A 12,170-nucleotide genomic window follows, 5' to 3' on the forward strand; every position below is an offset into this window, starting at 1 on the left:
AGAGGAGGCTATCAACTTCCAAAACCCACCCGGGGAAGGAGTGGGGCCACCCTGTGCTCCTTCTTCCTTTTCCAGAACTGACTCTCACTGTGGACAGCGCTGTGTGGTTTCTTTGCTGCAGCTTCCCGAGGAGGTCTGCTGCGGGCCCTCGCGGGAACCCCGGAGAGGGCGGGAGACGAGGCGGCGACCGGCCAGCCGGAGAACAGCGCTGGAGCCCGGGAGGAGCGCTCCAAGCGCACGGGGCAGGAGGCTCTCTGGAGCCGGCGGCTGGGCAGCCCGCGGCCTGGGTGCAGATCAGGGCTCGGCTGGTGATTTCCTTTCAAAGGTGACTTAGAGCGGCTTCGTTAGGGTAGCGCCCTCCCGGGCGGGCCCTAATGGCGTGTTTGGCAGAGTCAGCGAAACGCGGCGCCCAGCGGCTCGGCGGCGGGGGAGCGCCCTCTCCCGCGCCCTCGCCGTCTCCCGCGCCCGCCAGCGGCGCGCACGGGGCCATTTGCAGCGCAGGCAGCCTCGAGAGCGGCCGCGGCGCCACGGCGGGGAGCGAGGCGGCACCATGGAGCTGAAGAAGGACAGCAACGCCGTGTCCATCGACATGCTGCTGATCGTGCACTCGGAGAAGCGGCGCGCCGCGCAGGGCACGCGCTCGGACCGGCAGGCGGACCCCGGCGCGCTGCCGCAGCGCAGAGGAGGTAACGCGCGCCGGGCCGGGACCCCGACCCCCGCACCTCGGCCTCCTCGCCCCCACCCCGGGGCCTGCCCGCCGCCCGGGGCGCCCCCGAACGAGGCCAGCGAGACCGACCCTCTCCCCACCGCTGCCTGCGCCTCTGCGCGGTGGCACTGGCGTCCCGTGGCAACGCGCAGCCCGGTGATTCCCCCGAGTTGACTCCCCGCGCAGGCTAGTCGGTGCTTCCGTCACCCCCCGGGGAGCCGGCTTCCTCCCATCCACTCTTTGAAGGGTGCACAACAGGGTTGGAAGATGCCTTGGACGAAGGGGGCCAGAGCCTCAGGCCTGACCCCTGTGTGGCCGAGGCCTGCTCCTCACATGGCACATTGCAGAGCGCAGGGGACCCAGGGGAATGTGCGTGCTGAATCAGACTTTGAGACGGGGAACTCCCTTGGTGTCCTTGCACAAGTCCTGGCCTCAGTTTCCCCTATCTGAAGCCTCTCCCAGCCTCCTACAGTAGAAGGCATAAAGGGTGGTGTAAAAGGCACACAGCCTTGGGTAGGGTCAGCTTAAAATCTGCTCTCTGCACTCTCACGGATCTTTTAATTTTACTCTTCCTACAGACTTTCTGAGGAAGGGTAGACTGGAAAAATGAAGTGACTGTTTATGGAGCAATTATGGAAAGCATCACTCAGGCCTCTGTAATCTCCAGAGAGGACACACTGAAGAGAATACAGATGGAGAATAACAGATGTTAGATAAGCCCCTCAGAAGTTGGGGAACAGGTCGTAGGTCTGTGAGGAAGCCCTCCCGAGCCTTCTTGGGGGCTGCCGTGAGGTTTGTGCTAGGCTGTTCGTGGGCCAGTGCTTTGGGAGTGACGCTTAACAGCCCATGCGGTAAAATGACTTCTGCCTCCTGCCTGCCCTCCAGCTCCAGAGCTCCTCAGAGTCTGCCTCTGGCTCTTCTGTCCACGGAGGTCCTATGCATTGAACCCCCACCTTCCACCTGCCACGTGGAAGCAGTGGTGCCAAGACTGGCTTTGCCCCCACCAGTCACACAGGCTGGAACTGTCCCATGGTTCCTGGTGACCTCTTGGGGAGGCAGGCAGGGGAAAGAAATAGATTCTGGAGAACTGCGCATGTTGTCAGGTACTCCCCGTCTCCAGAGGGATTTGGGGCCAGGAATTGTTTGGGTTAGTTGGTTCTTTCGTTCTCAGAGCTTCTCCCAGGAGAGGTGGAAATGGCCCACCCGGGTATTCGTACTGAGGAAATTGGCAGAGGCCACCTGCTCCTTGATTGAAAAGAAGCTGCCTCTCCTCCAGACACTGCAGTCCAGAAGGCCTCCCCCAGCATGTGGCAAGGCCAGAGGGCCCCCACGAGGCCCAGCTCCGGGTCAGCCTATGAATCCCCACCTCCCTTCCCCACTCTGATTGTATCTCTCCTAAAGGCTCCAACACTAGAAAGAGGAAGAAGAACAGAGAGAAGCCCCAGAAATTCCAGGGATCAGGACTGTTCCCAGAGGTGTCCCACCCCTAGCACACACCCTACACAACTCCAGACCGATGCATTTCACACTCATGACCATGACACAAGGAAAGAAGACCCTGCTTGCCAAGCCCCTTTCTGCTATTTGTCTCCAAATCTTTCCTGAAGGAGGTTTCCCCAGACACCAGGCCAGTGGAGAGACCAGTGTCACTTACTTACAGACAGTTCTATACCAAAGCAGAGGGAGAGCGACCAGCATCCAAGCCTGCTGGGCAGTGTTGATGTCCAAGGGACCCCTGGCTAAGCCCACACAGCCTAAGGCAGGGAAACACCGAATTAAACTAGCTTGTTCCAAGGCCTCCTGTTGGGGCACAAGATCCAAAATGCCCCACACCTCTTCCAGGCCTCTCCTCCTGTCTCCCCTCTAGCCCAGGTCCTTGGCTCTGCAAAGGAGGGCCTGACCTCCATTACTGTCACAATGCAGAGGACCAAGTGAAGATCGGGTGGCTTTCTGCTGTGTCCTTGTGGCAGAAAAGAGTCAGAGGGACAAGGAGGCAAAGATAGTGTGTGCCAGGGATCTGGGCTGCCAACAGAAGCTCTCTGCTCTTTCCTCTACAGCCCTTCCAGTCTCCTTTGGGCAGTGCTTCTCAAAAGCATGCCTGGACACCCTCACCTCCTATCCTGTGCCATGGAGGAGGTGGCCTAAAGCTGCCTGCACCCAGTCTAAAAGAGCTCCAAAGTCAGGTTTCATCCCCCAAGTCAGTGTCATGTGCATTTTGGTCCACATGTGGGTCCGCAAGGGTTCCAGGTGGTAAGCCCAGATCCTGGCTGCAGAGAGCGCTGCAGAAAGAAGAGCATAGGGAAGGGACTGGGGGACTTGCAGCTGCAAGAGCTGGAAACCCAGGCTAGAGGCCGAGCTTCCAGGAACAGCGTCAGCAGCTGCCCAGCAGAGCTGGTCTGGCGAGGACACCTCTGTTGCCACGAAGGGGCCCTAGGTACTCCTTCCTCGTCAGGAGCTTGATCTTACTGCAGCTACTCACACTGCCAGAACGTACGTACACCAGTTCTGGGCCAGGAACTCGACCTTGCAGCCACCACTTCCAGCCATGACCAGAGAGAGAGAACTAGAGAGCCCTTCTCTCTTGCATCACCAGGTCCCGAGACGGAAGCAGACACAGATGCATCAGACTGGTTGTGCCGAGGCCACATATGTCCATGCTCTACCTGCAAGGGAGGCTGGGAGACTATCATCCAGGGAGAATTTTCACAATTTGCCAACTATCACTTGCGTTTCCCATATGGATAGACCATCTTTGCCCACCCTCCACCTTACGTCATGACTCTAAAAGTGGGAGATTCCCCACATACGGAAATAGGCAGGCAAAATGAATGGCGAGCATCTTCCACAGTTATGGTTCCATGTTTATGCGGCCGAGATGTGGAGTGAAAAACGGGCATCTGTATTGTGAAAATTCTCCCTGGATGATCCCGATAACCCACCTCACCACCTTTGAAAACTACTGTTTTAATATTTTCCTTTAATGTTTTAAAGTGCGTCTCATTTGCGGGCAGCCTCTCTTGGATCCTGACAGAGCCAGCTTCCACCAGCCCCACCTCAACCCAGATACGTTAGCAGCTGGCCCATCACTTGCTGGCCTGGGTCTTCCCATCATGGAGACCCTCATGCGAGACCCTGTTATTTCATAGGACTCCAGGGCGTCGGAAACGGAATCCGGAGATGGCAGAAATTCGAAGGAAGTGACGTGCATGGTAAATTCTCTCTTTTCATTTTCTTTTCTTTTCAGTCTCTGTAATTCAACACATTGAAAAATGACGGGAAGCATTCGATTTCACGTGTTTGAAAACTGGCTGTAGACATCTAACCGCTCAGAAAGTGGCTGCTCGTGATTCAGCCATGCCTCTAGGGCCACTGTGACCCCAGCAAGTTTTCCCTGGCATCGCATCCCCCAATTTCCTGGAGGCTGTGGGATGGGAGGGGAGGAGTGCCCTAAGTTTGAGCACCCACTTGTTCACTGGCTACATATAAGGAAGGACTTGGCATCATCACTCGGCATGGCGAGGTTTGAGTATGTTCCCCCTGGAGGTGGGGCTGCTCATGTCAGGCAGGGCATCCATTCTTTGAAAATTTTTCCAAACAGAGAGGACTGTGGCCTCTTTGGGGACATTATTACTCCAAGCCTAGCGAGATGGGTGCTGTGGTTCCCAGCTGGCTGGGGACCCAGAATATAGTAAGATCTGAGAGAAGTCTGTTTCCAAAGCTTCCTTTCTCTGGTGCCGGGTGTCTGTCACCCTGCAGGCCCAGGACAGCTCAGGGAATGCCATGCATGGACGGACTCTACTAGGCCTTATTCTATACACTTCAGAGACTCATTAGCCAAGCTTCCAAGAAAAAACATCAGTGAAGCTTCACTGTGGGCACGTTAGAATTCTAGTAAGAATCAGACCTCCACTCCCAGAACCCCAGTAGGGGACTCATTCAGATCTGGGCTCATCAAATGCTAGTGTGAAGAAACCACCTGCATGACCCTCTGCAGATGGGTAATCAGGACCCCAATTGAATGAGACCAAACATTTATGCTCTGCCATCCTGACAGTAACAAAAGGGAAGGATGAAGTTCTGAAAGAAAATTCATTCATTCATTCCCTCAATAAAGGTCTACAGTGTTTCCTTTGTGCCGGGTGGGGTTCTAGGTGTTGGGATAAAGACAGTCAAGAACCCCTGCCCTCATGGGACCATGTTAATGATTATAATCATAATGCTTTTCACTGCAATAGAATCTCAACACCCTGGACATAAAGAGCTTTCCTGTGTCCCCTGCCCTATGCATAAGGACAGATCAGACCCAACACAGGCTCCTGCCCCGGAAACCATCCCCTGGGGTCCTGGCTAATGGGCACGCATGGTGAGATGGCTTCCTTAACCTTGCTTTAGGGTCATAAGATGGTAGATGTGCCGGCTCTGGCCGGACCGAAGCACATGCCAAAGTTAGCGAAACTAGGCTACAGGCTCATGAGAATTGTAAGAGTCAGACCACCAGAAACCCGTCAGCTGCAAAAATACACAGCAGCTGATGCAGATATGCACGCTTGGCCAGTGTATGTGCGGGTGAGTGGAAAAGTGGGTTGAGGTGGGAGAGAAGAGACTCAGCATCTTCATTTGTTACAGCTCGCTTATCTTGAGTTGTCTGAAATGTATCTTATGGCTTCTCAGCCATGTTATTACATTAGGAGAAGATTGAAATATAGTGAATTTATCCTATCCTACTTTCACCATCTTTAGGGCCTCTGATTTGAGGGAAGGTTAGTGGACAAATACAACAAAATAAAGAGGATCATGGGGCGCCTGGCTGGCTCAGTCATGGAGCGTGCGGCTCTTGATCTCATGGTTGTGGGTTTGAGCCCCACGTTGTGTGTAGAGATTACTTTAAAAAAAATAAAAATCTTTTAAAAAATAATAAAAAACTAAGGAGGAGGGTGAAAATAGTTCTTGAAAAACCACCTGAGAGAACTGAGAGTTTCAGGTAAGTGGAGGCCTGGAGAGAGGGTTGCACCGCTCCGCCAATATAGGTAATTTATAATAAAATTTTATTTATTTTTTCAAATTGCACGTTTGCGTGCCGGCAGAAACTAAAATTACAGCTTCTGATGGTGAGACTCTGGGTACATACTTCCCTCGCTGGTGTCCAAGGCACCCAGCCCTGGAAACTGGATGCCTCTCATCTGCGGAGGAGGCAGCTGATGGCTTGTGCTGGTGGCGTGTGCACAAATGTGACTGAACTTGGGGCAGATCCAAAAAGGCACATGTTCCCCTTCTTGCTGCCCTGTGTGCTCCTTGGGCTGGGGCGTTGGCAGGGTGGGGGGAGCCTGGACTGCTCCAAACTTTTCCGAGCAGCAGGTGCTTGGGCCGAGCCAACGCCACTAGCTTGCCCGGCAACGGGCTTCCCCTGCTGTGATTGGCTGCTTTCCTTGGTCCTGGCCGAAGTCTGCCTAGCAGCACCGGGACTGACACCCCATAGCCACAGGGAAACCAGTTGTGCGGCCCTGACTATAAATAGCCGCAGCAGCTATGCCAGCCAATCGTCCTCCTTGAGGATTCCCTCCCCGGATCCTGTTTCCTTCATCCGCCAGCCCAGCAGAGATGTAGCCAGCTGTGCCTGAAGGAGCCAGCCGCCCTGTCCTCGCTTGAGTCTGGCCTAGAGCTGCAGACCAGCATCACCCTGGATTGGCACACACAGTGCTTCTAGCCCTTGGCCAACCCACCGACCTCAGGCCACGGGGTGAGGGTCCTGGCTGGGCCTGCTCATAGGAGAAGGCTGGAGCAGGCAGGTTCTCCAGGGCAGGACCCTGCCAGGTGGATCACAAGTCCAGCCCAGCTCAGTGACCTGCCTATCCACCTTGACTGGCTTCTGCCTGGGCTCAGGCATGGGAAGCCCTGGGTGGCAGATCTGGTTGGGTGCACAAGGGAAGATATCTGAGTGGAACCTGTGGAGGTCAGCGCCCCAAAGGCATGCTTATTTCCAGGCCCAGGCACTGGTCCCAGTGGCCACTTCCAGTGGCAGGCCCGACAGCCTTTCTGCAGACCAGTGGAAGGCCGGGGAGAAGGTGGCAGGCCAGGGTGGTAACCGTGGGGGAACGCCCTGCTGCCACAACCCTGCCCCTTCCCCTGCCCCTTCCCCTGCCCTACCCCCCTGAAGCAGCTTCAGCAAGACCAGGCCGCCGCAGCAGCGGGTGAGGGAGAGATATAGGAAAAGGTGTTGCTTCCCATTGGAGGGGCAGGTAAGCCTGTGGGTTCCCCTTCATGGCCTGTGGCAGGAACTGGGCCTTTCTCACCGCAGCCTGACCCCACTAGGCTCTGAGGACAGCTCTGTGTTCCAAGGACATAAAGATCCCTAGTGTGTGGAGAGAGTTTTCACATAGTGGGGGCCCTGAAAATATCTGTGGACCTGAACAGTACGGCAAGTCACCCCAACTCCTAAGCTGGAGTAGAAGGCAGGCTGCCCCCATTTTGCTCAGAGGGAGGCAAGATGTTGACCTAGGAATCAGGAGACTTGGGGTTCAAGTCCCTGGGGACGAGGTCTTTAGCCAAAATTAAGTGTCCAGGCTGCAGGCCTATTGGCTATAAAATGGGCATAGGAGCCTCCCAGCCCATTCCACAGAAAGTGTGATGATCAGCAAGGCAGCCATTTGCTCTGTGGCAGCTGAGCCTGGCCACACTGAAGTTGGGACCCATGAGGTGTCCCCACCTTCTCAAGAAGAAACCCAGCCTCTGCTGGCACCTGCTGAGAGGTGTGAGGGTGTGTGCACACGGCTTCATAGTCACTTGCTTCTGCATCCAGGTGTGTAAAGGTGCTGATTCACGTGCGTGTGCACCGTGCAGATGTGCACATGGGTGTGCACACGTTTAGGCCAGGCCTGGGATGAGCTCACCCCCCACCAGCCTGCCTTTCTTGCAGACACACACAGCTCCCTGCTCTGCCTGGGGCAAATGCCACCACGGTCCCAGTGGTCACCGCAGGTCTGTCTTGCTTCAACAGGAAGCCTGGCGGAGAAAGAGCATCCTCAGCAGACCCAGGTCATCACTTCCTACGACAACCAAGGTAAGGGATTCACCACTCCCCTTGGCCTCTCCTCCAGCTCCTGTGTGTCTGTCTGGATCTGCTGTCCAGGCCAGAGACACACCAAGGGCAGAGCACAAACTGTCTTTTCTGCCCCATGGATGTTGGAGCACCCTCTCCCTCTCCTTCTCCCCACATCCTACGGGAAACCATGAAAGGCTGCTTGGTGACATGGGAGAGAGCTATCAAGTCCCACGGCTGTCCTCATCGCCCTCGCCGTCATCACCAGAGCTAACATTCATGAGTGCTAACCATGTGCCAGGCACCCTGCTGGTCCATTTACATAATTATTCTCCTGTAAATGAACCTTCACAGCACTCCTATTTGATACATACTCTCAACTGCCCTCAATTTACAGATGAGTAAACTGAGGCTTGGAAAGATTGTCATATGTCCAAGAGCACAGGGCCAGTAAGCGTCAGAGCAGGGGCGACCTGAGCCCCCCACCCCCACAGCCTTCCCAAGTCCTCTGCTGTTAACCCTCACACAGCAATGCTTCCACAGCACCTCTGGAAAGCGGCCTCACCCCCCACCCCCTAAGTCCAAGCCTTCCCTCCTCAGGGGTCACAGTGGTTCCCTGGCCTCTCCTTCCAAGACTGAGCCTTTCAGGGCCTTCCACCCAGGGATGAATTTAACTCAGCAAGGGGAAGTACGAGGACCCTTTCTTGAGAATCCTCACCTTGATGGGTTCTGGGGCGTTCTGGGAGGGCAGGCAAGGGCATCACCATGCTGACTCTGCAGTTGACCAGATCTGAGAACACAGGGTGTTTGTGTTGGGGGGGGTGGGGGGGTGAGGCCGCAGGGGTAGAGACAGGAGGACTCTACAGCTACAGCTGGAGGGGAGACCAGGTTAAATAGAGACCCCCCCCCCACTAATCCCCACTCCACCCCTACACACACACTAACCTCCCACCTTGGTTTCCTGCTCTGTGTTAAAGACTCAGGGCCTGGTACCTGAGAGCTCTCATAGACTCAGCCCTAAGATGGCAACCACTATTGTTCTCAGTGCTGATGTCCTGACTTGTGAGGAGATGATCTGATTATGTCCAGGGGGCAGTGGCAAAGTAGGAGTCCCGGGAGGACTCAGAGCCTCTCAGGGAATTGCTCTCAAAAACACAGACTAACCCAGCATCCCCACAGAAAGGCACTGGCAGGCGGTGAGGAAAGGCCTGTCAAGATGTGTTAGCCGCACGAGGCCAGCCTTCCTTGCAAACAGGGCCGGTGTACCTTTGGGCAGAATTCCTGGGCATATGGCTTCAGAATAGGCCCCACTCAGCTGGCCCACTGCAGCCTGCCCCCTGCCCTGAGCACACCGCAAAGACAAACCTATGCCCCCCTGCTTCCCGGAAATGGACAAGCAGCACACAGCTCACCACAAAACAAAAATAAGCAATACCTCAGAAAAATGAAAGTGGATTAGCCACTATGTCACTAATCTTGCTTAGTTCTGGCCACACGCCCTGCTGGGGTCATGGTGTTATCCCTATTTGTGCACAAGAAAGCTGAGACAGGGGATGCTGTGGTCCCCGAGCCAGGCGCACCTGCCAGACCTCCACAGTGCACTGCCCCAGCCGTGTCCCAGGCAGATGGGGGTGGGATGGGGCCCGCCAGTCACAAGGGCCTCACCTGGCACGCCACACCCTCGCTCTCATGGGCCACTCACATTCCACCTACCAGCACTCAAGGCTTCCAGAGGAGAGAAAGGAGGGTGGCCTTGGTAGCCTATGTGCAGAACAGAGCCTTGTAGGTTGGGATGAGATGGGCCCAGTGGGGTCCTACGAGAGCCTGGGCCCCAGTGAGAGAAAGGCTGCCCCTCTCTGGGCAGGAATGGAGTCCACAACAAAACAGACAAGGGCTCCTGACCCTGCAGGGCCGACCCCCTGGTAAGGGAGACAGACAGCCCTCAGATGTAAAATACAGGGTGTCAAATAAGGCTGAAGGAGGCCAGAGCCGGGAGGGGGATGAGGGTAGGGTGGGTGCACAGGGGTGTGTGTTAGTTTCCTACGACTGTGGTAACAAATTATCACAAGCTTGGTGGCTGAACACAAATGTAATTCTCTTCAAGGGTTCTGGAAACCACACGTCCCAAGTGAGTCTCACTGGGCTAAGTCGAAGTGTCGGCAGGGCAGGTGCCTTTTGGAGGCTCCAGGGGAGAATCTGTTCCTTGACTCCTCCAGCTTCTAGAAGCTGCTAGCACTTCTTGACTCGTAGCTGCATCACTCCATTGTCTGTGACCATTGTCACATTGCTGGTCCCCCGCATAAGTAGTTAAATCTCCTGACTCTGTTTTATGAGAATCCTTGTGATTACACTGAGCCCACCAGATAATCCAGGATGATCTTCCTATCTCCAGATCCTTAACTTAATCACATCTGCAAAGTCCCCTTTAGTATATAAGGTAACATTCACAGGTCCCTAGAACGAAGGCCTGGATATCTTTAAGGGCTATTACACAGCCTACCACGTGGGGACAAAGGAAAACAGAGTCACTGAGAAAGTGACTGAGAAGGTGACATTTGAGTAAGGGAGGAGGTGAGGAAGCAAGCCTTGTGGACATCTGGGGAAGAGCCTCCAGCAGAGGGAGCACCAGGTATGACAAACTTGATGCAGGGGGTGACAGATCCTTGGAATCAGATCTTCATGTGGAGGGGTGCCTCAGAAGATCAATCTATAATGGGTGGGTGGGTGAAATGACAGGAGAGTGACCCCCGGAACCCCTGTGATTTCAGGCCCCAAAAGTGACTCCTGAGTTTTCTTTTAAGGCTTCCGTCCTTCCGGGTCCTGCACCCTTGTCCACACGCAGACACTGTGCCTTCTTTGACCATGCATGCACTAGGGTCACACTGCCGCGTTTCCAGAGCTCTGCAGAAGGAATCGTGAAGGGCCCTGGGTTTTCAAGAGCCCAGTGAACGCCAGGGCGGGTTAGGGCCACGAAAGAGCCGCCCTTCATCACCCACCCCCTCCTCAGGCTGGTGTCCCAGTGGTCTCAGCCCACTCTGTTGTCAGGTGGTCATCTGGTGACCAGAGCTGCTGGGCGGGCCTTTCACGCCGCGGCGGGCAGAGCCTGGCGAGGGCTCTACAGAGCTGGACTGCCCCTGCCGCGCTCCGACGTACGGCCTCCCCCCCGGGTGTCAGCGTGCCCGGCTTCCTATGTGCGGACTGCCGCTCCCCGGGCAGAAACCACAGCGCGGCTCTGCCTAACACCTACCCTGGAGCTCGTTCAGGGCATCTTTTAGTGACCGATGCTTTAGCTGAGGCTTCCTGACTCTCAGCTCCTGCGGGGGGAGATTTCCAGGCAAAGAACCCGGTTATTAACCCGCGTTCCAGTTACAGAAAGCGTGAGTGAGCACCTTAAACGAGGGTGGCAAGTATCCGACATGAATCCCTCGCCCCCCCCCCACACGCACACCCACACGTGTGTGCACACTCACATACACACTCACATTCATTCGCACACACGTGCCCACGGTCTTCGCTAATTGATCAACGCTCCAGGCAGCCACTTCCAGTCAGTCAGAGTTAAATGAACAACGGGCAATCTGTTTGCCATCTCCGCATTAGCTATTCTGAGCAAATTAGGCCTTGAGACAAATCCTCATTCAAACCGGCAGAGACCTGGGGAGAAGCTGCCAGGGAGGGGAGAAGTCTCCTGCCCAGGTACAAGGCAGACCCCAGGTGGTCGGCCATGGCCGTGCAGGGCCTGCTACGTTTCCATATCTGAGGGAAGAAGGAAAAGGAAGCAGAGCTGGTGGGATCTGGGAAAGGGCCGCATGAACCACTTGTCAGGGGGAGCAGGAAATACCCGCGAATCTGCTGTTCCTAAGACAGCCAGGGCTGCAGCTTTGGAAATGTAGTTTGGGTGACAACCAGCAGAACCGGGGACGGGCGCCGTGAGAGAGCCAGCCAGGTGACCTGACGCCCCAGGAAGGGCCTCCTGTAGGTTTGGTATGACTTTTAAGATTGGTGTCATGATATCTGACTGTACTTAGGTTTTAGATCTTACTTGAAATTTTGCTCCAAATGATGTTCCTATCTTTATCATTGGAGATTGGTCAAATTAATTTTTGTCTTAAATTAAGAGTTTTAAGTGATACAGGAATGTAGTAGTCTGCAAAATCTTACCATTTCACGCCTTTAGGAAGCACAGAGCTCTCCAGTGACTGTTGCTCACCTGAGACAGCACATCCAGGCCCAGTTTCTGGGGCAGAGGAGCACCCCCCCCACCTCGGCAAGGGTCCTCACGCACCTGTGTGTAGTAAGAGTGGGTATCACACTCCCACAGATCAGGGAGGCCAAGGAGCTTCGCTGCTTTCCTCAAAGGGGGCTGATTAGCAGCGCCGCTTTGGGGGAGAGTCAGGGAGTGGAGCTCAGGAGAATATTGGAAGTTGG

The 12,170-nt window shown here is 55.3% G+C and overlaps 1 protein-coding gene across 1 annotated transcript in view; it reads left to right on the top strand.

The window, feature by feature from the left end:
* Positions 1–409: 409 nt before the first annotated feature.
* Positions 410–12,170, top strand: part of KY (kyphoscoliosis peptidase) — a 47,594-nt gene continuing 35,833 nt past the window's right edge. Inside the window, exons 1-3 of the mRNA XM_045903732.3 lie at positions 410–686; positions 3,853–3,915; positions 7,701–7,763. Of these exons, the coding sequence (XP_045759688.2) occupies positions 551–686; positions 3,853–3,915; positions 7,701–7,763 (262 nt within the window). The 5' untranslated portion in view covers positions 410–550. The remainder of the gene's footprint in view (positions 687–3,852; positions 3,916–7,700; positions 7,764–12,170) is intronic.

Source organism: Mirounga angustirostris, unplaced genomic scaffold, assembly GCF_029215605.1.
Source record: "Mirounga angustirostris isolate CCGP_5_RB_7025 unplaced genomic scaffold, mMirAng1.0.hap1 SCAF_1, whole genome shotgun sequence".
Taxonomy (NCBI): domain Eukaryota; kingdom Metazoa; phylum Chordata; class Mammalia; order Carnivora; family Phocidae; genus Mirounga; species Mirounga angustirostris.